This window comes from Pelobates fuscus, chromosome 7 (genome assembly GCF_036172605.1).
Source record: "Pelobates fuscus isolate aPelFus1 chromosome 7, aPelFus1.pri, whole genome shotgun sequence".
Taxonomy (NCBI): domain Eukaryota; kingdom Metazoa; phylum Chordata; class Amphibia; order Anura; family Pelobatidae; genus Pelobates; species Pelobates fuscus.
The window spans coordinates 48,683,573-48,711,400 of record NC_086323.1 but is presented as its reverse complement, the minus strand read 5'-3'; the positions used below and the strand labels follow the sequence as shown (position 1 = coordinate 48,711,400).

At 40.4% G+C, this 27,828-nt stretch overlaps 1 protein-coding gene and 1 long non-coding RNA gene across 3 annotated transcripts in view; both read left to right on the top strand.

Moving 5' to 3' along the window:
* The window catches only part of LOC134569294 (uncharacterized), a 28,258-nt gene extending 776 nt beyond the window's left edge, over positions 1-27,482 (top strand). Inside the window, exon 2 of the long non-coding RNA XR_010084080.1 lies at positions 27,033-27,482. This is a non-coding gene — a long non-coding RNA (uncharacterized LOC134569294). The remainder of the gene's footprint in view (positions 1-27,032) is intronic.
* ZBTB37 (zinc finger and BTB domain containing 37) lies at positions 335-14,616 on the top strand. Of its 2 annotated transcripts, XM_063428207.1 has the most exons (5): positions 375-424; positions 3,159-3,224; positions 6,990-7,945; positions 10,659-10,758; positions 11,539-14,616. In XM_063428207.1, exons 3-5 carry the CDS (start codon positions 7,017-7,019, stop codon positions 12,064-12,066), a joined length of 1,557 nt encoding a protein of 518 aa, XP_063284277.1. In that variant the 5' UTR covers positions 375-424; positions 3,159-3,224; positions 6,990-7,016; the 3' UTR covers positions 12,067-14,616. The 2 variants fall into 2 exon arrangements, with proteins under 2 accessions (XP_063284278.1, XP_063284277.1); XM_063428208.1 differs by lacking the exon at positions 3,159-3,224 and having other exon boundaries at positions 335-424.
* Positions 27,483-27,828: the final 346 nt, after the last annotated feature.

The following is a 27,828-nucleotide window of genomic DNA, read 5'->3' as shown; positions in this document are numbered from 1 at the left end:
CTTTACTGAATAACCCTGACAGTATGCAGTCCGTTCCACTGTGTTTTGGACACCGTAATACATAATATATCAGACCCTAACAAGCCGCAGTAATGCACTGTAAAGAGCTATTTTTTAAATGTTATTTATTTTTTTGTAAATTAACATTTGTGCGTTCCAAGCCCCGTTCTGATTTCCCGCCAATATACCTAAGCACCAGAATGAGGCTTGGCACGCATTCCTCCCCACCCAAAATGGCGTCTGCGGCTCAATTCTCTCGCACAGCTCCAGCCAATCGAGCGCAGGGCTGTGACGACGTGGGCGGGGATTCCTCCTTTCACTTCCGGGTAGCTGAAGGAGGGCGAGTGAAGGTATTTTGACGTATCACTTCCGGAGCGCTGTGTTCCGGCGGTGGCCCCGTCCCGGCCCGTCCTCGCCCCCGGAGGTAGGTGTCAGGATGCAGGGGGGAGGGTGTCAGGGCGCGGCTTGCACTTTCACACTCCAGCCATCCTCCCGTGTGAGGGCGTGGCTAACCCGGCTGCGGCCCGCCCCCTGGCCGTCATATCCCAGCGGGGCAGCGCCATTAGGGTGACTGTGCCAGGAGTGCCAGCAATGTGGGTGGCCGCCAGGAGAACCTACCTGAGGGCAGTGCCAACCGCCAGGAGCTAAATCCTCCTCTGTACCTGAACACACACCAACCCACAGCCATGGCTACATTGTATCAATAGGAGATCAATAACTTCATTAATCAGCAGCCAGGAATAAACCCTATTATAGTCCTAGATATTACACCCATCCACAGCCATGGCTACATTGTATCAATAGGAGATCAATAACTTCATTAATCAGCAGCCAATAATAAACCCTATTATAGTCTTAGATATTACACCCATCCCCAGCCATGGCTTTATTGTATCAATAGGAGATCAATAACTTCATTAATCAGCAGCCAGGAATAAACCCTATTATAGTCCTAGATATTACACCCATCCACAGCCATGGCTTAATTGTATCAATAGGAGACCAATAACTTCATTAATCAGCAGCCAGGAATAAACCCTATTATAGTCCTAGATATTACACCCATCCACAGCCATGGCTTCATTGTATCAATAAGAGATCAATAACTTCATTAATCAGCAGCCAATAATAAACCCTATTATAGTCTTAGATATTACACCCATCCCCAGCCATGGCTTTATTGTATCAATAGGAGATCAATAACTTCATTAATCAGCAGCCAGGAATAAACCCTATTATAGTCCTAGATTTTACACCCATCCACAGCCTGGATCCGGGAATAGGACTGAGTGACAAACACTGGCTAATTATCTTATACATAGTGTAACATAAACCTGCTCACTATATATTCTGTATGTGTGTGTGTGTATATATATATATACTAATTACATTGTAACAATCAGTGCTTAACAAATAATACATTGGAATATAGGGTTAATATATATAGTTTTATATCTTTGTTTTAATATATTAATGTTGATTATTTTTATACACACACACACCTATACAATTATATCTATGTATGTATATATATATATATATATATATATATATAAAAGCATTTATTTTACTGAATTTACAGGGAATTTAACATTTTAGGCATAAACATCGTGCCTGAAAATATTGCTGACTGGAGACTTTTCTCTGAGTGGAGACTTTTCCAATGCCACTGTTTTTGCCTCCAATTTGAAATTCTGAGAATTCCTGAAATATATCGCATTAGTGAATAACCCTTGGTAGATGAGGTGTGTATGTGTGTGTGTGTGTATATATATATTGGTGCTGTTTCTGATATTAAATGTATCATTTTTTTGCTATATTTTGTTTTTAAGATTCTCTGTCACGTTAAGTACCTTAACTCAATTGATTCTTATTTACTTCAGTTCTCTCATTCTATTCTTCTTTTCTCTACTGTTCTATTCTATAGTAGGGTACTTAGCCTTTTTTTTTTTTTCTCAATGCCTAGCAAAAGGCAAAGTTTCCTTTGTCAAGTTTTGTCATTTCCCTACACATCACTGGTGACAGCTGTGGGGAAAAGGACATTGTCTATGAAAGATCCCGTGGGATCCTCCATAGATCACATTGCTTTACTCTTGTTCATGCGTGAGAGTACAACACTGACACGGGCTTCTTTCAAATAAAGCAGCAGGAGCTGAAGACGTTTCAACTGATGGTGGTGGCTGCGAAGGACAGCTTCAGCTAAGTGAAACGTACCTTCTCCTCCAAACACCGTGCCCACTGCACACTAAGCAGCGAAGTCACCACGGTGGGGGAAGTGGGGCCTTTTCAAATTGTGCAGAGACCCCAGTAGGTGTCAGAGCCACTTTAAGTGTAGGTATAAAGAAACATGTTTTTAGGTTAGCCATATATAATTTACCAGGAAATATTTACAGGGTTGATTAATAAAGGGGAAATTGCTGGGAATTCTAATTTAAATTCAAAATGTAAAGCAACATGAACTGCAACTACTACACCCTGACTAGTAAGTTACTTCTCATGGAATTCTTCCTATTTGCTTGACCTCCCTCTTAAAAATCAGACATACAGGAATGCAAGCTAGAGGCCAGCATGTTGACAGTTTCTTAGTTCACCTATTGCATGGTGCTGCAGAATGTTAATATTTTCAAAAAATCGATACAGCACTGGGAAACTTGCCTAACATGAAACTGCAAAGTAAAAGTGTAGCATAAACCCATTGTAATTAGTTACCCAGATAATGTTGAAATGTTATTTTTGATAACTGTAGCAATGTAAAGTGCTATTTTTCATTATGCACAATCAAAAGATATGGATCCCTACTGGATGAGCAGGCATCATCATGCAAGATGTTAAGTAGATGTCTATGGTACCTTATTCTGCCTGCATGAAATTAACTGAATCTCACGCAGGCAGAATAAGGTTTAACCCCTTAAGGACACATGACGTGTGTGACATGTCATGATTCCCTTTTATTCCAGAAGTTTGGTCCTTAAGGGGTTAAAGATCTCACAGGATCCTCCCTAGAAATTGTGTCGTACTCTTACACATGTTCAAGGTACAGTACGGTACTGATAATGGGTCTTGCCAGATGAAGGTGCCAAGAGTCGTACAAATATGGATGCAAGAAGTAGTGGCACCAGCTTATAATATGTAATTCTCCCTATCTACTCCCCCCTCAGAAATCTCCATGCAAGCGTACATGTCACCATGTGGGATCTTTACAAAAAAATGCAAATAACCTAAAAGTGAGTTCTGCTTTAATAATTATTTTTATATCTTTATTGTTTGATGTACTCTCAATTACAGTATGAATTTAGCATATTAATTTATTGCAACGTTAAGTGAATAAACCACTTTGTGTTATGTATGCAGTATTTTTGTTCTGATTTCTCGGTTTGTTTGTTGTTGTTTTTTGGGGGGGTGGAGGTTAGATTATGGGCCATGTTTTAAATTATTCTACATTCCTGAAAATGAGTACAATTGACAGGTTAATATAACTTTTACAATAACTATAATATCCAAGCACAAGGTTATGCACTAAAATTTGATTTTTATTATTTTTAAAACATTTTTGGCTTAGGTTTGCAATTTCAAGCATATGCGATTGACATTATGTTGAACTAATCGGAAATGCCAATGCCACAAATGGTTAGGCCACACAACCCATCTATAAGGAAACATTTGATATTTTCCTTATTCATTCACAAATTTTATGGTCTAACCACACTGCTGAGTGTGTGTTTTTAGGTAGTTCCCCAACCAGGCTATAAAAGATGCCACACTATTGCCTCGTTTCCACTGAGCGGATCGGTTCGGGTTGGTACAGTTTGGAAGGTTTAGAATGGACCAGCCCATTCTGGTGAGCGTTTCCACTGCAAGTCAGACCTTCAGGGCCATGCAGGGTTTAGAAAAAATGCTCTTCCTGTCCACCAATCAATGGATTGTATAGTAGTTCCGCCCTAACCGAACCGTTCCATTTCCTATGGCCCTACATCTGAAGCAGGACCCTGAATGGATTGGTACGGTTCGCTTGTATGGACCACTTTCATAATGGAAACACCCAAAATAGCGAACCGTACCGAACTGAACTGAACCGATCCGCTCAGTGGAAACGAGGCAATAGTGGGCCTCATTTGTGATTTCATATTTAAGCCTCAATATATTTTTGGATACACTTTTGAAAAGTTTTTTTCAAAATATGAAATCATTAGAAAAGCTTATCCAAAATTATTAAATTGAGACCTAAATTGGCAAAATGAATTTTAAGGGAACATTTCAGTGGACAATTTTGTGAATTTTTAACAATTTAGTAGATCTATACCCATTGAAAACATGCATGCAATGAAAACAGCTTGAAAAAGTTGCAGATCTGCTTTTTTGTGGTGGCGCAAAGTAGGAGGGTCTAGAGATTTACCTGCCCTAGTTTTGAGTTAAGACTTTCTGAATATCTTAATTAAAAAAAAAAATAATTAAAAAAAATTATAATAATGAATATCTTGGCAATCTTCGAAACCACAATAAACTTAGTTAAACGTCACTAGATAATGCTTTATGTATGCAGTGGGATATTTAAGATAATGCAGGTTGACATATTACGTAAACGATGATGATGATAATTTTGTGTTGAATACCCACAACCTGTCAACATATTATGTAGCACTATACAGCCATTCCTTTAACATAGGCTCAGTTTATTTGCTTGCAGGGATGGAGGCAGTTTGGTTATTATTAGATAAATTCTTAGTATGTAACTTCGCTTTGGTACCAGCTGTGCTCTTCACTCAAATTGAATTTCATCTTCACCATGATAGTGAAGCTCTGCTCCACAGATGGTAAATTGGAAAGAATTCTGGTCATTCCATTCCATCTTCAAGTGGAGATATGTTTGTAAATGTATTTATTGGTTTATATAATACATATTCACATGTATATTTAAATTCAGTAATTCCATATGTTGTTTTGTTTTTATTGGCCATTGGCAACAGTGGTACTATGTAATATTTGTACCTGGCTGTGTGTATAGACATTAGCTTACTTTCCCCAGCTAAGAGCACTAGTATGACAAAAGCAGTGAAGGGGTAAACTTCCCATTGTATGTGTGGAGTCAAAAGCCATAATGGTTGTCTAATCTGAGTTTCCAAGCAAGGATGAAATATGTATGCATTGCATTTTGACACTGTCTGTTTAAGGTAAAAGTACTATACTATGCAGTTACAATCAAGTCCCTTGTTGAAAAAGAAACTCAGAGAAATTCTGTTGATGAATTGAGTGACAGGGAGAGCAGAAGAAACTTCCAGCTCTCCATTATAGCAACAACAGTGCATGTTCTGTGGTTGTTTTGGTTACTCTCTAGCTGATGCTCCTAGGGCTAGCTAGCAGTGTTAATTTTGGCGGCACCTTTCAATTGAGTTTTAGTCCTAGTCTTTTGACTTAAAAGCCGTTTTAGTTGGATTTTAGTCCTCTGAATTGTTTTAGTCGACTAAATCTCAAATATTTTTTTACTAAAATTGTTAGTCGACGAAATTAACACTGCTAGCTAGGGACTGTTGTAACAGAGTGACTGATGTTACTCCGTTCAGATGCTGGCAATGAAGTCAGAGTTGTAAGGATGGTTTGCCCTGCTTAGGGTGTTGTCTCCATGCAGGGTAAATGAAAGGAGAGCAAGGGCGACCCACGAAGCTGAGCACACGGAGGTGCTAGATTTGAGGAGAAGTGACTTTAAATATTTCACACTTAATTCATCCTGTATATAGTTACATAGCTGAAAAGAGACTTGCGTCCATCAAGTTCAGCCTTCCTCACATATGCTTTTGCTGTTGATCCAAAAGAAGGCAAAAAAAAACAGTCTGAAGCGCTTCCAATTTTGCAACAAACTAGGAAAAAATTCCTTCTTGACCCCAAAATAGCAGTCAGATGTCTGCTTGGATCAAGCAGATATTACCCCACTAATTAGAAATTATATCCCTGTATGTTATGTTTTTGCAAGTATTTATCCAATTGCAGTTTAAACATCTGTATAGACTGACAAAACCACCTCTTCAGGCAAAGAATTCCATATCCTTATTGCTCTTACTGTAAAAAAAAACACCTTTTCTTTGCCTTAGATTAAATCTCCTTTCTTCAAGCCTAAATGTGTGACCTCGTGTCCTATGTATAGCCCCCCAATCTATCCAAATCCCTCTGCAGCAAGGCAATATCCTGCTCACATTTTATTACTTTACAAAGTTTTGTGTCCTCTGCAAACACTGATACATGGCTTTCAATGCCCATTTCAAGATCGTTTATAAATATGTTAAATAGAAGCGGTCCCAAAACAGAACCCTGAGGGACACCACTTACCACTTTTGTCCAACTTGAAAATGTACCATTTATGACAGCTCATTGTACTCTATCTTTAAGCCAATGTTCTACCCAAGAACAAGAATATTCATTCTAGACCAATTTCTTTTAGTTTGAAGACTAACCTATTGTGAGGAACCGTATCAAATGCCTTGGCAAAATCCAAGTAGATCACATCCACTGCAACACCCTGATCTATATTTCTACTTACTTCTTCGTAGAATGCAATTAGGTTAGTTTGACATGACCTATGTTTCATAAAACCATGCTGATTATTGCTGATAACGCAGTTCTTCACAATGAATTCCTGAATATTATCCCGTTCAAATAATTTCCCAGTCACAGAAGTTAAGCTCACAGGTCTATAATTTCCAGGCAAGGATTTTGAACCTTTTTTAAATATAGGAACAACATCTGCCTTCCTCCAATCCTCCGGTACAATACCTGAAACAAAAGAATCTTGAAAAATTAAATACAGAGGTTCACTTATTTCCCCACTTAGCTCCTTAAGTACTCATAGTATATCTATGTAATAAATTCTGTATTCAGTGTGAATTTATGTTAAAGTGAATCTGAAACCTCTGGCCACACCACTGTAACAAAGTTTCTCTAATGCAATTTGAAATGCTAGAAGGCATGTGTACTTAATATATCACTTTTGGTTTCTGCAGGGTTGAGTGCCTGAAATAGGGGCAGCCATGGAGAAAGGAGGTAACATACAGCTGGAGATCCCAGAGTACAGCAACTCTGTACTGAGCCATCTCAACCAACTGCGAATGCAAGGTCGCCTTTGTGACATTGTGGTCAATGTGCAGGGACAGACATTCCGCGCTCACAAAGTTGTGCTAGCTGCCAGTTCCCCCTATTTCCGGGATCACATGTCCCTAAACGAGATGAGCGCTGTCTCGCTTTCAGTCATCAAAAACCCTGGGGTTTTTGAGCAGCTTCTTACTTTCTGTTACACGGGCCGGATCTGTCTGCAACTTGCTGACATTATCAGCTACCTAACGGCCGCAAGCTTTTTGCAGATGCAACATATTATCGACAAGTGCACTCAAATCCTAGAGGGTATCCACTTGAAGATTAGTTCTCCAGAATCTGAGGAAGAGCGAAGTCCAAGCCGGCCAAAGCATACGGAGAGAGTTCAAGATTCCAATCGTGTTAGCCAGAGCCTAAGCTGTTCCATAAGTCCACATCACAGCACACCACGAACCTCAGGCACTCGAAGAGGGCAGGTAAGCACAGTTCTGGACATTCGGGAGTTGAGTCCAGCTGAGGAGTCCACCAGTCCTCAAATGGCGGAGCAGGGATCGGATGTGGAGAGCAGGGAACCAATTCTACGTATCAACCGGGCAGGGCAATGGTATGTGGAGACAGGGTCTGCAGACCGTGGAGAGCGTAGTGATGATGAGGTGAGGGTGATGGGAGGCCTCCGCATCAAGACTGAGAACCTAGATGAATGGCTTGGGCCGGAAAACCAGCCTTCTGGTGAGGATGGCAGCAGTGCAGAGGAAGTGACTGCCATGATGATCGACACAACAGGGCATAATTCTACTGGGCAGGGGAACTACACCTTGGGATCATCTAGCACGAAAGTATCCAGGCCAACAAGCAGTGATGTAGACAGGTGAGTTTAAATATTACTAGATATACATCCCACAAAATAATTGCAGGCCCTTTTGTTCTGCGTGCAGTGTATTTCCATTCCATTTAAAATTGTACATGGACGTGTTGACATGGTAGTATATACCAGTACTAATAGACATAACATACATAGGGAATCAGCTGTGGCCTAAAACGAAAGGAAACATAACATAGCGTAATATAATTTCTGTATACACTATTGCACCAAATTGGATTGCACAACATTTCTGATGTTCTAGCACACACGAGTAACTCCTCCGAAACTTTGGTTGCCAAATTCCCTTTGGGTTTCTCCACTTCGCTTGTTCAAAGGCTTGTTCAGCTTCCTAGAAGCAAGGGAATCTACTAGGGTGTAGGTGTTTAGAAATGACTTTTATCAAAAGCCCTTTAAAAATAAAAATGGGTCTTACCTGTATCCTCCTTCTTGGGACTTTCTCAGGGGCCGACAATTAAAATACATCTAATACAAAGTGCTATAACCACCCCACCAAGTCACACTTTAAATCACTGCTTGGTACTCATGGGGGTGTACGTGCCTTCTCCCACTTCTAAAATAGATGGATCATCCTCATCTGAATGGATGAATATACCAGCACTGTACTTTGCAGACAAATTATCCACATGGAATAATAATACACGCAATTGTATTTTGTGCAGTTGTTAGCCAAGCCAAATCAGCGGAGAACTTTGCCAAAATCAAGCACAGTAATGCAAGACTATTGTGGATTTAGAATTTTTCGTTCTACATGCAGCCGCACAATCACTGTAATTTACAGGGTTATGCACTCAAGCAGGGCTCAACAAATCCCAGGCGCCAGGTCGCCATGGCGACTAGAAATTTCGCCCTGGTGCCTGGGATTTGCCAGCTCTTTATATGTGGCCGCCAAGGGAGCTTTGAAGGCAGCACCCGCTGGACAGCATGGTGCCGGCCGTCTGCGGGAGCAAGGAGGTGGCCGGCTAAAGCAGCATGGAGCCGGCCGCTTGTGGGAGCAAGGAGGCGGTCGGGTGATACAGCATAAAGTCAGCCGCCCGCATGAGCATGGAGGCCGCTGCTGAGGCAGCATGGAGCTGCCCGCGGGAGAAAGGAGGCGGTACGCGAAGGAACAGTACTCTCACTGCAGCTCCTCTCTGCTCCTTCGCGCTGTTTAATGATGCCGTGAGCCGGAACATGACGTCACTCCGGCCCCGGCATCATTACAGAGAGCGAGCAATGAGTAGAGAGGAGCTGCAGTAAGAGTACTGCAGAAAGAGAGCAGCCACACTGGACCCCAGGGAAAGTGTGTGTGTGCCTGTCAGAGTGAGAGTGTGACACTGAGTGTGTGCGCGCGTGAGCCTGTCATCAGTGTGTTTATGTGTGCACCTGTCAGAGTGTGTGCGCGCGCCCGTTTAGGTACTTGCCCCCTCAGATCGCATGAGGAAGTTTTTACTCAACTTTTTTCCCACGCCGTGCCACTTTCGTCATGGCTGAGATTATAAATCTTTATGATCTCTGCTAAGCCAATGCTTTCCCTTAGGAAAGCATTGGGAGGATTTTGTGCATGCGCAGCAAATGTGCCAATCCGCATCTCCTCATAGGGATGCAGTGAATTAATGAATCGATATGAGGAACATTCAGCGCCTCCATGCAGAGCTTGGAGAACCTGAACGTCGGTGCTGCACATGGGTGACCCAGGACTGCCTAGTGGCCATATGAGTGACTGTCACTAGAGGTGTTGCTAAGCAGCAATGTAAACATTGAATTTTTGCTGAGAAGGCAGTGTTTACACTGAAAAGCCTGCAAGGTATATAGTCACCTGAACAACTACATCAAGCTGTGGTGGTTCTGGTGACTACAGTGTCCCTATTGCATTTTTCTCGTTGTATATAACTTTTTTAGCTGGCTCCTAGATTCCACACAAATTTGTCAAGCCCTGCACAAAGTGTGAATTCAAAGTGAAATAGCCAGACTGAAATTTTTTTCTAAGCAAGCCATTCTTTCAGTTTGGCTATTCTGGCCTTAAATTTGAAATTCTATTTGAATTCACTTTGGCTACTAACTTTAGTTAATATCATGTGAATTCATCTGAAAAGAAAATCGTGTGCTTATGCATTTATTTATTGTGTTCCCTGCAGCTTTCTTTGTAACCTTAAAGAGCCTGAGTGGGACCAGGCAGCACTTTATGGGGGGCAGAAGTTCATGCAGGGAAAAACAACAGCTGAAAAACACCCACGATTCACCCACTGTGCATGCTGCCTAACACATGGTGCCAACTTTTTTTCACTGGGGTAGTTGGTACAGTCCTTTAGACAGCAACAGATCTCAGCCAAGTAATGCAGACAGGCTGATTTTGTATAAGAACTTACTAGATATAAGGTCCAACAACTGTTTAAATGTCCCTTGTATTCTTTGCTATGTTCATGTTCGAGTAGGACGCATGGTCACATTATGTTAAGATGGCTGTGACCACAAGGTATACAGGGGGTATCCCTGGTGCCAGGTTGCCACCAATGTGCTATATAGATACTGCAGGCCACATACATTTACATAGTTAGGCAATGTCATTTTGTACTTTTCAATATGTTCCATACTGAACGGAAGACCAAATAGCCCTCACAGCAAGCTGTACATTTTATTCTTCCTTCAAGACTTTAACCTGTGCTTAACATATTCATGACCATTACTTGATTACTGCTTCTCACTCCATGTCCTCCTTAAGATTCAGCCCATCTGGTAGCATGGTCACTATGACAGAACGACATCGAGCAAAGAGCGAGTCTCCGAGGAGGATAGAGGAGCAGAAACAGCACAGCTCCCAGGTCAGTGAATAACATATGTTTGGCAGGATTCATGTCTCCAAAACAAAAACTACAATCCCCAAATCAAAATATCATGAAACCAGCAGAGAAGGTTCTGAAATAGAACTTTCATTTTCATTTGCATGCTGAGAATTGCGATTCATGTGACCGAATAATCTCTTAAAAGGCACAACACAAAAATTACAACCATGCTGTTTTTAGATTTGGACAGTTACCTTAATTTTTGAATCGCTCCATAGTAGGGCAAACATAGATAAGTGAAATTTAATCTATATGGGTTATATACTAAAGTGAATTTCAAATGTAAGACCCAAGTAGCTGAATTGGAAGCTTTGCTGAGTAACACAATTTATACGTTTGGCTGTCATCTTAGAGGAGGCAGTGAAATTCTTCAGAAATACACCCTGTATAACAAAAATGTAAATTATATATCCAAATAGGGACAACCAATTTCAAGTCTTTTTTTTAATTTTATTTTTTTTTATAACCAATTCTAATGCTTTTAAAGGCTTTAAATCTAAAGGACATATTTTTCGCATCCTGGATATTTTTCCCACTCACAGTATTAAAATATTTGTAACATCCAAATAATCTATAATTGTGAGATAATTGCTTTTTCTGTTCACCCAAATTAGCGTGTATGAATTACAAACACTAGACAGCGTGGTGTACACATCTAGTTTGAATTAGAATTTCAATAGTTCCATCTTTGTACATCCATTTCAAATTCAAATACTAGGTCCATAAAAGTGTGATATATGGTATCTATTTCCATTGCAGGGAGACGAAACCGGTGTTATTGGAGTAAGTGGTTATGTAGAATATCTCCGTGAGCAAGAGGTATCAGAGAGATGGTTCCGTTATAACCCACGTCTCACTTGCATCTACTGTGCAAAGTCTTTTAATCAGAAGGGCAGTCTTGACCGACACATGCGGCTGCACATGGGTATCACTCCTTTTGTGTGCCGGATGTGTGGAAAGAAATACACTCGCAAGGATCAGCTGGAATATCATATACGGAAGCATACGGGTAACAAACCCTTCCACTGCCATGTGTGTGGGAAAAGCTTCCCCTTCCAGGCCATCCTCAATCAGCACTTTCGGAAGAACCATCCTGGTTGTGTTCCCCTTGAGGGACCTCACAGCATTTCCCCTGAAACCACCAGTGTTGTTACCTCTAGAGGTCCAGCTGGGGAAGAATCTCCTCCTCATGACGAAGGAGGAGGTGTGGCTCCCTCAGCAAATGCCGAGGCGGCATACGGAGGCGAGACAACTCATGGTTCTGTGTCTACTACAGGTCCAGATTAAAACCACCAGAGCATATGCTAAAGGAGGACATTGAGAGACTAATATGCTCCCCTATACCTCAACAATCCCTCACTATTCATCATCCTTTGCTGTTACTCTCTATTTCACACACAGGACATCATTAAGCAGGATCTGAGGCTTTTGTTGTAAACCGAATTCAAGCAAGTTGGATGTTTTAAAGAGTGATTTTATTATTTTTTTTATTGCCAAAAGCAGCAAAGAAAACCTGTATTATCTTCCTCTGATTTTCCTTTTTCTTCTTCTTCATCCAGACTTGAAGTAAATAACAGTTGCTATATTTTATTTCAGACTTAGGAAATTAAGCTACAGATTTTATTTGATTTTTTTTTTTTTTGGTGAATAATTCTTTCTCCTCCCCTACACACAGACTAAAGGACATCTGGTTGTACGTGTTGGAATTTAGAATTTTTGAGAAACAGCATGTTGTTTAATGCTAGGGCTTTCTTCCGATACACGCTTGGCGAGTGTTGTATTTGATTCTGCAGACATTTTAAACGCTGAGATAATGCAGAGAAGAAGAATTTAAGGTGCTTGGAGCTGCTAGCACAGCAAGCTCAGGGAATTTTTCCACAATATCTAAGAAGGGAGTAAAGTTCTTATTCTAACTCATTAGTGATGAATCGAAAACCTATTCAAAAATGTTGAGTCAGGTTGCACTACATTAAATAAGACAGACTAAGTATATTGACCTACATTTTAATAGAGCTAATTGATTGGCCTGTCATGCTACAGAATTACCTTTAGAATTCCCCAGTATGAATTTCGATGGACCCAAAATATTCTGCTTTGATTTAGGAAGGATATCAGGATTGTAAAGCTAGGTCAAAGTAAAATTCCCTTCTCCTCACGCTATGATTTAAACAATAGATTATAGTATTTGAGTTTATGTGGTAGATTCAATATTTCTTTATTCCTGATAACCGTAATCAACTAACCCAAATAGTGTTCAAAAGCAGTTTATAAAATCCAGAAACACCCTTTCATTATTTTTATTTAAATAATTGTAAGGCGCTTCTAAGCGCCACAAATCTGTACTGGCACCTTCACGTTTCTCTTTATTTCTTTCACTTTTTTTTTTTTTTTTTAGATTATAATTTGTATTTTTAATAATGAGGATTATTAAATGTGTCTTTCATACATCTGTCTGCAAACAGACAGTATTCAAAAACATAAGTCCACATTAGTTTGAAACAGTTTCAGTATTTTCTTTTTTTTTTTTTAAGCAGAAGAATTTGAGAGTTTTGGAAAATGTTATAATGCAGGTCTCTGGTGTCTTAAACCATTTAGGACTAATGATATGTGACAATAACCAAACGCTTACTGAGCCTTAGATCTGAAGCATTACGCTTTAAAGGAATACACCAGGAGCCTGACATTCAACCATGCATCCTTTTAGTCATCATGTGAACATTAGCGCTGATTTTTGATTCTAGTGGCTTGAGCGTTGCAAAAGGCCTTCACAGTTGTTTCACCTTCTTAGTTTCATACTTTCAGGATAAGTTTGGAGCCCCTTCCACTATGTATTTTCCTTAAATACATGCATATCACTTTCCACCTAGGCATGTGCAATACTTCAAGGAACAGTATCTTATTCACAAAAATAAATGAAATCCACTTGTGACCATGTCTTCTATTCAGCGGTGCTATTCATTCTAATTACATTGTATTTTGAAGTTAATGAGATACTGCTGCTGGCTGGATTACACATGATCATGTGACCATTATTGATTTCTGTAAGGAACTGGTGATTGTGCAAATAGGTTTCATTATACACACACCTACGTTCAGTGATTTACTCATAGGAATGAATGGGAGATCCAGGAGAAAGCTATAATTTCCTGTTTTTTTTATTTAGCGTGGGAGGATCAGAGCCAAGGAATTTGTTGCAAAATAAGTTGCTTTTTTAATTTTAACTTTTAATTCTTCCTGTTTAATTTATCAAAATGATTGTTAATATTTTAGTTATACTTTATAATTAAAGGGTCCCTCCTGAGTGGTGATACCACTCAAGTTTAATGCTTGATATATGAAATAAAAAAGTAACAAAAATCGCCACATTTACCTTGTTTTACAGCAAATCCCCAATCTCTGATTCTTCTACCCTGACTTCCTGTTCAACCAGGAAATAGCTGAGATTTATGCGCCAGTTATGGTCTTTTTGTACATTTCCCTTATATTTTGCATAGAAGCAATTTATAGGATATATACGTGAGCCACTTCTAGTGTGTGGGTTAAAATAATAATTTGCTCATGAAAACCAAAATAGATTGATTTGATGGGGAAAACGCAGCTATTTTATCAGATTTTCATGATGCAGTTTTGTACATTTTCATCCAGGAATGTCCATTTAAGGTTTGTTTGTTTTTATTTAGGTAAAGCACAAAATAAGACAAAAAGTAACAGTATATGAATCTCACTTCATTGACTTAATGCAAAGTCAATCAAAAATACTGTGTTGAATTCGGAAAAAGAAATCTACACAAAATTAATTTTAATGCATAAAACAGGTTGTGAATCCATTCTGAACAGTCCCCATTACTGGATTGGATACATGTTTCTCTGCTAACGAAAGCTCTTTGCATTTATTTAAAGAGATGTGACTTTTAAAGTATGGTTCTTTAATATCATTTTTTTTCCTCTTCATTTTTGATGTTTGCATGTTTGTTTTAAGGCTAGTTCAGTGCAGAATGAGGTATGGAGACGTCCACTTTGTCTGCATTCACAGTTTGCAGGGATTGATTAGAAGAGACCCTATACACTTAATACAACTCAGGTTTTTATTTCACTATAGTACTATGTACCTCTTGGCTTAGATTTTGGAATTGTGCAATGGAATGGGTTGTAGAGGGTCTGGGGTTTCTTTCCTGTAGTAGCTGCATGAAGTGTTTGGTTTTAAGCGCTTTAAAAATTGATTTCTAAGAGATATTTGTGTGGCTCATCGTACAAAGCAAAGTTTGATTTTCTTAGCAGTCGTCCTTAAAATACTATTTAGCAATATTAGGCACCACATTATGACTGCAAGAGGGAAGTCATCCGGGAGAAAAATTGGGCCCTCCACATTGATTAGAATTTCTTTCTATATATTGCCCCATAGAAGTCCTTTTTGATGTTGACATTGGCCTGTGACATTTCAAGGAGTTAACAGGGTCTTAGAAAGTGGGTTGGGTTGTTATTGTTTTTTGTGAATTGTTTCCAGCTGTTCCCTGCCTGTAATATCGAATGGTGGATCTTTTATTTATTTTGCCATTGATACATAGAAAACTTTATACTCCTTTACAAAACAAAACAAAAAAAAACAACATTTGAAGAAACATTTTTGTAACAGTTTGTAAAAGCGCACTTTAAGTACATGCTGGCCTTATTTTGTAAGGCGCTGGTTATCCTAGAGGAGAAGTTAGTCTGCAGTAATGTATCACTGCAATAATCATGTCTGCTTGGAGTGAATAACTGTTGTAATTGTCCTAGAATCTTTCAATGCATTGTAAACTGTTTAGGTAGTATCACTACTGTTATAAAGTTTGATTTATACAAGGAAATGATTGTATACCAAGCAGATTGGTTTAAAAAAAAAAAATCCACTTGAACGATCACGGAAGGTTTATCTGTGTTTGTGCTAACATTGAAACCCTTAATGCTATAAGTAACCATAAATCTAACCATATTTATTATTTTCTTGTTAGTATGTGGCTTTCAGAGAGAAATGCCTTGTACCTGTCTCACACCCTTTTATGATCTAGGTACCCTACATTGTCCAGCTTTCAATGCTATCAGTTCCAAATTGATTCAGTCCAAAACACAGCTGTAAAAAAGTTAGTACTGGGAGTATAGGTTACGTATGCTGTATGTGCACACTGATCTTACTTTACTCTATTGCCAGGATTAATCACTGAAACTGGTGACCTCAGAGGAAGCAGAGGGGTGAGTACTTGAGGGACTTTCTTTTGTGTGTAAAACTGCACGGAAATCAGAATCCATCTGCAGTGAATAAAGCCCTTCATTTAAAAATGTGCTTCCCAGTCATTTTCAAAACTACCATTAATCAAGGTTTCAGTGGAGGGAAAAATGTATCCACAGCAAACGGTTGTTATTACGGTGAAATATGAGCAGTCCACCGTTGCCATAATCCCTTCAATTTTATACAGTGCAAAACATGTTTTGAATGAAATTACCATTAAGAAAAGTTGACATTAAATACAATGTGGTATACAATGGTGTGGAAAAGGTGTGGCTTGTTTCATGTTCTTAAACGGCTTTTCCTTTGTAGGTTATTATGTGATAGGTGGTCGCCACCTATATTATCAAAGTTCACTGTGCTGAGTGTGTTCCCATTAGTCTAATTACCGTTCTTAGAAATTGAAACCAGTGCATTGGATTATATACCATCATGATGTAAAGACAAGGCCTTCACCTAATTATATTATTATATACTAAATTAACTCTTAAATGCATCTGTTTGGGCAGATAGTCCCTGTAGCCATCCATATAAATTCCATATCACTTTCACAGGATTATTCACTGGAGTGAATTTCAAATTTAAGGCCACAGTAGTCAACCTGGGAGCATAGCTGACTTGGAGAATGTTTCCCGTTTGGCTACTTTGACCCTAACTTTAAATTTCACTTGGAATTCTCATTCTAGTGAGTAACCGTGTTTGTGTTACCGTCTGCCAGGCCTTCAGTATACTTCATCTATGTTCGCAGCTGTTAGAATAGGTGATGGGGGGGAGATTGAAAGGGCTGGCAGCCATGGAAATCCGGTTCTGCCAGAAATAGAAAATCTAGCAAAGAGTTGGCATAGCAATCTATCAGCAGGGTATATCGATTCAGAACAAAGGCAACTGGGGACAAAGAAGAGGAAATTGTAGCCTGTGTTCCTTCTACTTTCTCCCCAAGTGCCATGTTTCTTGTTTATTACAGCTACCTATTCATATCGTCACAGTTACTAGGAATAGATGCTGTATGTGACAGACATGTCATTTGTGTATTAGGTATTGCATGTGAATGTTGTATTTTATGAGGCTGTATCTGGTTGATGTGAGTGTTACATATGGTAATGGTGACCGGTGGATAAAGGTTGTGAGAGATTACTGTCAGATCTGATGAGAGTATAATATGTGCGTTATGGGTGTAGTTTGAGTAATGTTTCACATATTTGGTTCCTAATTTTTTTTGTAGAGATGCTAGAGACAGACTAACATTGGCAGGTCCCAGTATGAAGGGATTTTGCTAACTGCTCATTATATCGACTGTTAAAGGTTCATATATCCCACACATACACTTTTATCACAGAATAGACAGCCTTTTTTTTTTTTTTTTTTTTTTTTTATTTATTTTTTTCAGCTGATACGGCTGCATTTCCTCCAGTGCTCAGCCAGTATTTGGTGTACCACAACCTTTAATCCTCCCTCACACTGATCACTCAGTCTAATTTACATACTGCAACTGAACCATGTTCTGTTTACTACAACCCACACACTTTTACCCTTTACCATTAAAACACCTCAAATTCGCTACCCCCATCTCTTTGCGTTTTACTCAAGGTTTTGCTAGCCTGAAGTTATTACTTGGTTAGCATTAAGTGTGACAAATTGGAAGGTCACCGTGCACGTCTTGTGTCAGTTCACGGAAGCAGCAAGTTGGTAATAGTAGGATTCAGATTCTCATTTACCGTATGCCCCAAAATTGATGACTTGGTAGCACTACCAGAGGGTAACTAGAGGTTGGGTGCATGTAATTATTAATGTTATTTTATTAAACGTAAAAATTTAAGTCAGAAACCCAACCAAGGGGTAGATTCTTGCTTTTGTGCAAGCTGTAGGTTTCTGCAGATCGTTTGGTCTTTGGGCATTGCCTTGCATAGAGGACAAATACGCAACAGCAGGCAAAATAATTGTTTTCCAAGATGGCTATCTCTGATTTCCAATGGACAGATGAGCATCAATGTTAAAAAATAAAATTAAAATTCCAAACATCCTATGTGTTACGTTTCTGTGGGAGGCAGGATAACAGTCGCCAAGCAACAAAATAAAAATCATAAGACAGATCATAGCACATGGGCATAGATGTCCTCATAGTACTGGGATGGCATATTTAATAATACAGATTAACTCTTCCTGAGCTGGTATGATTATACAAGAATTTAAAGGAACACTCAAATCACCATAACCATCACCATAGTAGGTATGGTGCCAGGAGTGCTCTGGTGCCCCCATTGTAAGTAGTTAACCTGGTTTAGAATGTTTGATGTCTTACCTGGGATCCACTGGATGGTGCTCCCTGCCTCCTCTTTGCCACCAGAAGAGCTGAAGGCTCCTGCTTAGGCAGTGCAGGGCAAGCTCATTGGCCAAGAGCAGCAGTTGATTAAATGAGATAAGTGCTGCTTTGTGTGGCTTAGCTCAGTCTGAGAGCTTCTGGCTCACTGTTGGAAATAGTGGCGGCAGGTATAAGCATGCAACAAACTCCAGGTAAGAAGTCAGGCCGTTCTAAAACTGATTAGTTACAGTGTAGCGTGCTGCTGTGGTTATGGTGCTTCAAGTGTTCCTTTAAAGGAGAGATGTCATATCTCCCTAAAGCAGTATACAGCTTTTTCAGTAATTCAGCATAATCCCACATTTTTCTTTTCTACAGTATGAAGGCTGTTGATTTTTTACAAAGCTGGGTTAATGTTTTTATAGTTATAGGCCTTTTAATCATAGGACAAGGGTTAAGGATCAATGTGTTTATGTGAAACATACAGTTTTGTTATCGGCTCTGGTGCTTACTACTGTCTGACATGGCTTGATTTACTTCTGAGACATGTTTTATGGTAACAGTTTCATGCTTCCTCTACACACCTTGTGCAACATGAATTAAGGGACCGAAACTAACGTGCAATCTGCCCTTTATCTTTATAGCTTATTATTTAATTCCATTTGAAATAATCACTAAAGGGCGAATTCAAAAGATAGCAGTTAAAGGGGAACAGTCACTTTTTCAGGATTTTATGTTATGTTTATTGAAATAGAAAATCTAGGCGATATGTCATGTTTTTCCCTTCGTATAGTGGCAGTACTCACAGTTGGGATGTTCCTTCCTATCTGGGACAAGAAGCTCCCCCTTCTTCCGGTTTTTATGCCTGTGCTCCGCCTGCTGCCTCCATAAATCCTGTATGCCCTGTACACTCGCCAGTTCTTCTTGTCCCGATAACGGGACGGACAGGTTCCCCAGCTGGTGGAGATGGTGCGATCAGCACAGGCTGCTGATCGAGGAGGTGTGCGCCCGATAGCTCCCCGGGTGGGAGCTGAGTGGCAGAGAGGTTTCCGGTCTGGCGTTACGGAACCAGACCAGGTAGGACTTTTTATGTGGCTTCCCCTTTGGAGTTCCCGGGCGGTCCTCCTCGTGGGACTTGCGCATGCGCACAGCAGTGGAACGCACGCCCGGGTGGCGTTGCGTTCCACCAGACCCGGTATCGCGCTACTGCGCATGCGCGATCCAGAGTTTTTTGGCGCGAAATTCAAAATAGGTATATAAGCTGTGCTAAACCCTTCTGGCCCCAAAGGTGGGTGTACAGTTCGGTTTCTCCGTGTCACCAGCCCTCCTGCACGGATCTCAGGTGGATAAAGGTGAGGTTTAACTATTTAAACTCTCCTCTTTATCACCTATTATAATGCATGCGTAAATTTTAAATTTTAAATTTTAAATTTTTATTAATTGCTTCCTTATTCTGGTTTACAGATATGTCCAGCCCTATAGCTCCGGACAAGGCAGATAAGGACAAGATGTCTACTTCTGTGCCCAAAAAAGCCACAAGCAAGTCTAAGCACTTAAGTTGTCTGGAATGTGCTGTTCCTCTACCTGACGGATGTCGTAAAAAGACGTGTAACCAGTGCGCTTCTGAATTACTTGAAAAAACAAAACAATCGGATATGACATCCTTCCTGAGCTGGTTTCAGGAAAATTTGTCCCAGACATTTGAGTCCTTTAAGGATACCATGAAGAAAGACCCTGCAATTCAAGAGAAATTGCCTAAAAAACGTAGGAGGAATAGATCCCCTTCTGAGTCGGACGTCTCTTCTGGAGAATGTTCCCTTTCTTCCCCTTCGGATATTTCCAGCCTGACTTCTAGTGTGGAGGAGGGTTTTCCACCAGAAGAATTGAAAAGATTCATTAAAGAAGTGAGTGCGGCTTTTCAAGAGACGGAACCTACCAATGTGAAGGTTAAAGGTTTCCCTATGTCTCCAAAAATATTGGATCTCCTTCACAGGGAATGGAAGAATCCTGAAAGGCGGGCGTTCATTTCAAAACATTTTAAACTACTGTTCAAACTACAGTCTGAGGAAAAGTGGGAAGATCTTCCTAAGGTAGATATTCAAATTGCCCAACTATCTAAAAAGACCACTATACCTATTGGCGAAGTCTCTGGCCTCAAGGATCCTATGGACAAAAGAGCCGAAACTTCATGTAGACGAATATACCAGGCCGCAGGCTTTCAGTGCAGAGCTGAAATTGCGGGTTCAGCAGTGCTCAGAGCCCAGAGTGTTTGGCTTCACGCACTGGAAGATTCCCTTATGGGAAAATCCGATATGGACCCTTCCCATCTCATGTTCCTGCTGAAGCTATCCAATGAATTCCTTTCGGATACTGCTGAAGAGTGTCTTCGTTTCTCAGCAAGAATTATGGGGTTATCATCAGTAGCCAGGAGGGCCCTTTGGCTTCGTACATGGACAGCTGATTCAGCATCGAAGGCAGCGTTATGTGAATTACCTTCGAGAGGAACAAGCTGTTTGGTACCCCTTTGGAAGACATTATTAAACAAATGTCAGATACGAAGAAAGCCCTTCCGCTGGAACCAAGAGCCCAGGGATATAAGAGATTCCAGTACAAGAACCAGCGGTCCTTTCGTTACCAAGGGCGGTTTCGCAGGTTCCACAAACAGGGTGGCAATAACAGCCAGTGGTCTAGGCATGAATTCAACAAACAAGATAAAAAGAGGAAGTTTTGACGCCAAAAGAGTGGGAGGACGCCTTCGGTTCTTCTCCCACGAATGGAGAAAAAGTTCTTCAAATGGGTGGATTTTAAGAACCGTTTCAGAAGGTTACAGGATAAAGTTTTCTTCAAGTCCTCGACCATCCTTCCTTCTGTCAAGCTATCCTTCAAAGGTAAAATCAGAGGCCCTGCTTACGGAAGCACTCATCCTTTTAAGAAAAAATGTAGTGGAGAAGGTACCCAAAGGTTGGGAATTTCAAGGAGTCTACTCACGTCTTTTCCTGGTGCAAAAACCAGATGGATCCTTTCGTCCGATCCTAGACCTAAAGCAAGTCAACACCTGCATACCATACCAGAAGTTCCGTATGGAGAGCATTCTGTCTGTAACACACATATTACAAAAGGGAGATTTCATGGCAAAGTTGGATTTAAAAGACGCCTATCTGCATATTCCAGTGGCAGAACCTTCCAGGAAGTTTCTCAGATTTGCAGTTCTAACGAGAAGGCGAAGGATTCTCCACTTGCAGTTCAAGGCGCTTCCCTTTGGCCTATCTTCGGCTCCTCGAGTTTTTACAAAAATTCTGGCACCCGTGGCAGCAGTTTTGCGTCTGAAAGGTATTGCAATCATTCCATACCTGGACGATTGGTTCCTGAAGGCACAGTCAAGGCAACTGCTGGAACTTCATCTAGAGATTGCAATGAAGGTTTTAAAAGATCACGGTTGGATCCTGAACCTGGAAAAGTCCGAATTAACCCCGTCCCAGAGTTTAGTATTCCTGGGGCTTCGGATAGATTCCCAGTCCCTATCTCTTTTTCTTCCAAAAAAGAAACAAGTGGGGATTTTCAAAGCAGTATCAAAGCTGCAAAGAAACCTAAGCTCAATCAGAGATGCTATGAGGTTGCTAGGCCTCCTAACGTCTTCAATACCGGCCGTCGCCTGGGCAAAGGCGGAATCCAAACCATTACAGTGGGACATTCTGTCCCAGTGGACGCGAAAACAGGAAGATCTGGACGCCCCATTCCGTCTATCCGACACGGTAAAAAGACAACTGAACTGGTGGAAAGTAAGAGACAACATTTCAAAGGGCCTGTCGTTCGCTCTGAAACGATGGATTACAATAACCACAGATGCCTCCCAGAAGGGTTGGGGCGCTCATCTAGGCTCTCATTTCCATCAAGGGCTTTGGAACAAAGAAGAGGCATGCGCTTCCTCGAATTTCAGGGAGTTAAAAGCGGTCTGGGAAGCCCTAATTGCCTTCCGTTCTCTCATCGCCAATCAGTCGGTAAGGATTCAGTCGGACAACACCACTACGGTGGCCTACTTGAATCACCAAGGGGGCACAAAGATCAAAGCTCTTCAAGGTCTTTGCTACCACATAATGTCTTGGGCCCAAGCGAATCTTCGCGCAATATCAGCTACCCATATCAAAGGGTCTCTAAACGTGATTGCAGACGACCTCAGCAGAAGACATTGGTCTCAAGCAGACTGGGCTCTATCAAACGAAGTTTTTTTGGAGCTGGTTGCACGCTTCGGCAGGCCAGAGATGGACTTGTTGGCAACAAGGAGGAACAGAAAGGTGCGGAGATTTGCGTCACTTCATTCAGAAGATTACCCAGATGTCCTAGACGGTCTATCGTTCCCTTGGATTTTCGATCTGGCTTATGTCTTCCCGCCTATAGCCCTTATCCCAAAAATTGTTCAGAAAATAAGATGGGAGAAGGCAAGAATTCTGGCAGTCCTGCCCTTCTGGCCGAACAGAAGTTGGTTTTCGGAAGTAGAAAACATGGCCATCTCTCATTGGCACCTCCCGGTCTCTTCTCACATTTTAGAGAACGTGAAGCTTCCAGAAGAAACTCTGTCAATGTTTCACCTGACGGCATGGTTGCTGCAAGGATGATACTCCAAGGTCAGGGTCTTTCTGACCGTCTATGTGACGTTTTGCTGTCATCTGTCCGCTCGTCTACTTCAAGAATCTATTTCAGGGTTTGGATGAAGTTCAGAACCTGGTGTCGTCTCCGGAATTCTGATCCGGCCAATGCCTCAGTTCCGGAAATTCTTTCTTTTTTGCAAGATGGGTTTGAAGCCGGCCTAGGGGTATCCACACTCAAGGGCCAGATTTCTGCGCTTAGTCACTTCCTGGTTCAGGATATTGCTTCTAACCCTCTGGTTCGAAGGTTTATTAAGTCCATACGGTTGAAGAGGCCTCCCAGGCTGGTTTCCTTTCCTACGTGGGACTTGTCTCTGGTTCTTCAAGCCCTTTGTGAACCTCCTTTTGAACCTTTGTTTCAAGTCTCCATCAAATTCCTTACCCTCAAGACGGCCTTCCTGGTGGCAATTACCTCCGCTAGGAGAATTGGTGAGATCCGAGCTCTATCTTCTTCGCCGGAATTCACCATATTTCATCGAGAAAAAGTAGTTCTACATCCCAGACCTTCTTTTTTGCCTAAGGTTATTTCAAGTGCTGCAATCAACCAGCCTATTGTTCTGCCAGCCTTTTGTCAATCGCCCACGTCTAAGCTGGAAGAGAAATGGCATTTCCTTGATGTTAGGAGATCCCTGAAATGTTACCTTCATAAAACTCGGGAGTTTAGATCCTCAGATCATCTTTTCATCTACTTTCAAGGCAAATGTGTGGGTAATGCTGTCTCTGGACCCTCATTAGCTAGATGGCTGACCAATACCATCAGGTTGGCCTATCGCTCCAAAGGGATTCCCCTAAAATTTCCATTGAGGGCTCATTCGACTAGGGCTATGGCTACCTCATGGGCTGAAAGAGCTGCGGCTTCGCCTGAAGACATCTGCAAAGCGGCTACCTGGTCTTCATTGCATACCTTTATCAAGCATTATAGGCTGGACATATTCTCATCATCTGAGGCTGAATTTGGGCGTAAGGTGTTGCAAGCTGTGGCCTGCTGAGTTCCCACCCTTTCTTTTTTACGGGGATCTTGATATATCCCAACTGTGAGTACTGCCACTATACGAAGGGAAAAACAGCAATTTTACTTACCGTAAATTCCTTTTTTCTTTGTATAGTGGCAGTACTGGCTTTCCCTCCACTTTTTGTATAGATTAAATGAATTTTGCATGATTCTGTCTCCGTTTGGGCTCTTTTTTATTACTGGCGAGTGTACAGGGCATACAGGATTTATGGAGGCAGCAGGCGGAGCACAGGCATAAAAACCGGAAGAAGGGGGAGCTTCTTGTCCCAGATAGGAAGGAACATCCCAACTGTGAGTACTGCCACTATACAAAGAAAAAAGGAATTTACGGTAAGTAAAATTGCTGTTTTTTATAACAGATGGGAAAAGATATTCCAGTAAATAAAACCATTAACACATTATCAGTTACATCAAGCAACCTATTTGATAAACTGAACGTTTGGATATATGAAAGCAAACTTCACTCCTGATGAGTGATTACTTTTGTGCATGTCAATAAACCCTTTTAACATACCCCAGACTCTCTTTTGTGTGAACCACTATATTTAACAAGTACGTGCTTTGAGCTCCGAAAAATCAACTAAAATATTAAGATCCACACAGCCTCAACCTGGAACTGAGTGCCTCCATAGTAGGCTCCTTGTCAATCATTGTAAGCTATGCATATTTCTACAATGAAAAACATAAATAATCTTTCTATTCCTTCTCCTCCAATGCAGTATATGCACTGCCTGTGCCAGCACTGAAATGGATTGTGATGTCAGTTGCTAAATCTTTGATATATTCTAAAACTGAGCATCACATGAACAAAAGGGTTAACACTAGTTGTAGGTCATTTTCAGTGTGTTATTCAATGGTGTAATTTCTATTAAAAAAAAAAGTGACTGTTCCCTTTTGTGTAATTAACCAGCTGCTCCATGCTTGATTGACATTTTAAACTCCGCCTTGAATGAGCGATTACTTACCCCAAATGTTTGTCTAACTGGACTCCATCCGTGTGTATTAAATCGTTGCTTTGAGCAAATCGAAGCTCAGAGATCTAGTATACTATGAAATAGGAATGGAAATAGGAAGGGTGTCACCAGAGAAAGCATAATGTTTGTCAAGGTTGGAAGAAGGTGCAAGCAGTGTTGTTTTTTCCTGAAATAATACATTTTCTGACCTAATTTCTGATATTACTGCTAACTGTGTTTGTGAAATTCAGTATAAGCCTGATTGCAATATCATTATCACCTTTTCCTGAGCATATCACACACCGACTTGGAAACTTCTCACCTGCTACCAATCAATGCTGACCCTGTAAAACTAAACTCGTACCTCTGCATTTGTTCTAACTGAAGCACTGCCACCCTAGTATTGTTTGTTCTGTGCGGCCCATTGCAACACTTGAACAATCGCATTTACTGATTACCCCTAGCTACATTTGTACCTTTTATCTTGTTGTTGTAGAGGCCATGACTGGGCACAGCTGGTATTGATTTGTTAAGAAGGTATGGTTATATGGAATTGTGGAATGAAGAGGAGGTCCTGATATGTAGGAAGAAGTACTGTTATTACTGGCATGGAGGGGGTAGATAATGAATACGGAAACAGAACTGGAATTAACTCTGATTAACAGAAAGGAATAGTAAAGGGAAACCCATTGAGATATGTGTAGGGAATTAGGACAGAAAAAGAGGAAAGGGGAACTTAAAATGAGAAGGGGTCAAGTCATCCTGTTTAAAATACCCAGTAAACATAAACAGGCTTATGGACAACATTCAGATGTTATACACAAATATAGGAGTACATGACACGATGGAGGACCCAATATTTTTTTAGTAATGGTCACACTATTGCAATGAATGGGTCCGCATTACAATCATTTTAGTGAGCCATAACAAAATTCATGTTCATTTCTGCTAATATAATCATCATACGGAGAATTCTGATGGCATTATTGTTCGAAATGGCCATGCAGGCTTGTAGAGAATCAAGTAAGGATTGCTGATATATTAAAACTATTTTCCGATTGCATATATCGTCACCACAACATGGTCCCTGAATATCATGATTATTGATGGATATCTATAGCCTTGCTGACATTAAATGAGTAGCAAATTCCATTTTAAAACTGGTCCCTTTATTGGTTCTTAAAGAGGCAGTGTTACCATGACCATAAAAATTCCATTATAATTATTATGGTGCTAGCAGGCCACTGGAAACATCACCCAGTTCTGTTCTACACCTTTTTCAATGTCCCATGGGGCTCAGTCCATGTCTGTCCGTATTGCTAATGTAGAAGTTACCCATATTAATTTTGTACATGTTTGGCCAGCATGGGTTGGCCGAGAACATCTAAAGCTCAATAGAAATTTTGTGTTTATGCTGACATTGGTTATGAAGTGAATCTATTATATAGGGCTGGATATTTGTAATGAAGGCCACTACCAACATGTACACTCTATGTATGTGCGTAGAACAATGTTTTTGATTCCCAAAAGATAAACACATTGTGTGATTATGGAAGAAGGTCTTTGAACTATTTGTGTTCTATCAAAGATGTAGCATTTTAAATAGGAATATAACCGCTGCAATGATTCTGTAATGCAGTCCCACATTATTGCAGGGCTAGCTTGAAGGTAGAACGCACCGTGAGAGCTGAGGCTCTTCCTTTTATTTATTCCTACTTTATTAGTAAGGTGGCAAAGAACAGCACACTTTTTACTAGAACACACAGGATACAGTTCCAGTTTTACTTAGAAAAGTAAAACCGATAAGTATAACATAATAAATGACAAATTGACTTATGTTTCATATTCCCTTCTCTAAAGTGGTTCACAAGAACAAGTTTGCAGGCTTTTTCATTTATTGGTGTTTTTTTCCCCCCACTCTAGACCTCGGTTGAAATTCACTAACCAGTTTTAGGATAACATACCTGAAAGGCTGATTAATCCTCGACCATTTAAAGGAACACACCACATACCTTAACAACCTCATTGGAGTGTTTCTTTAACACCGCAACGATTTCCTTCCACTTTTTTATTTATATATTGGCTAAAGAGAGACTAAAGGTTATTGGAACATTTTCAATTATTTCTCGCCTGAATGAAGAAACCATAAATGAGAAGCCCAAGTGCCAGCGTTTTACTCTTTCAGTGCGCCTATCACTCATATTCCAGAGGTACACACTTTCCAGCCAGGAGGGTTAACCTACTTGCCTTGATTTCTTGGCATCACTAGGTAGTTTAAACACCAGTATGTTAATCTATTTCATTTACCTGGGGTGTTCCAACACGTAGGCCAATTAGGCCCTAAAACATTGGACATACGTATCCTTGCCTTATTCAGGACAGCTCATGGAATATAATGTTAAATGCAGCACAATCATTAATTATTAGACTTTTCACGTTTGGGAGGATTGAAACTGATGAGAAGGTGGCAACGTGCAGCTAGATTGGTGTGGTCATGTCAATTATTCTTTTGAAAAATAAATAATAATTTTATGTGTAATTGCATGTTGCTCATTTGCTTCTTACATTTACTGGTTAAAGCTAGCTTAGTTTTTGCTATTTCTAAATTCACGGAGAACTGCCTTTAAAAAAAATATCTAAAGTTTCACTACATTCAGCCTCATCAAAACTTTGTACAATTACAAGATTCCTTTCCATGTCGATTCCAGTCATTTACAGCCTCCAACAAAAAATGTCAAGCCCAAAAAGACTTTATCAGCTAAACTACAGCAACAAGAACAGTCTGTACAATGCAATGCACATAAAATGACAAGCGATTACTTAAGAAGTAGAAATATAGGTCTTCCTAATGTAAAGTTTTGATAACTTACAGATCCACTTTATTG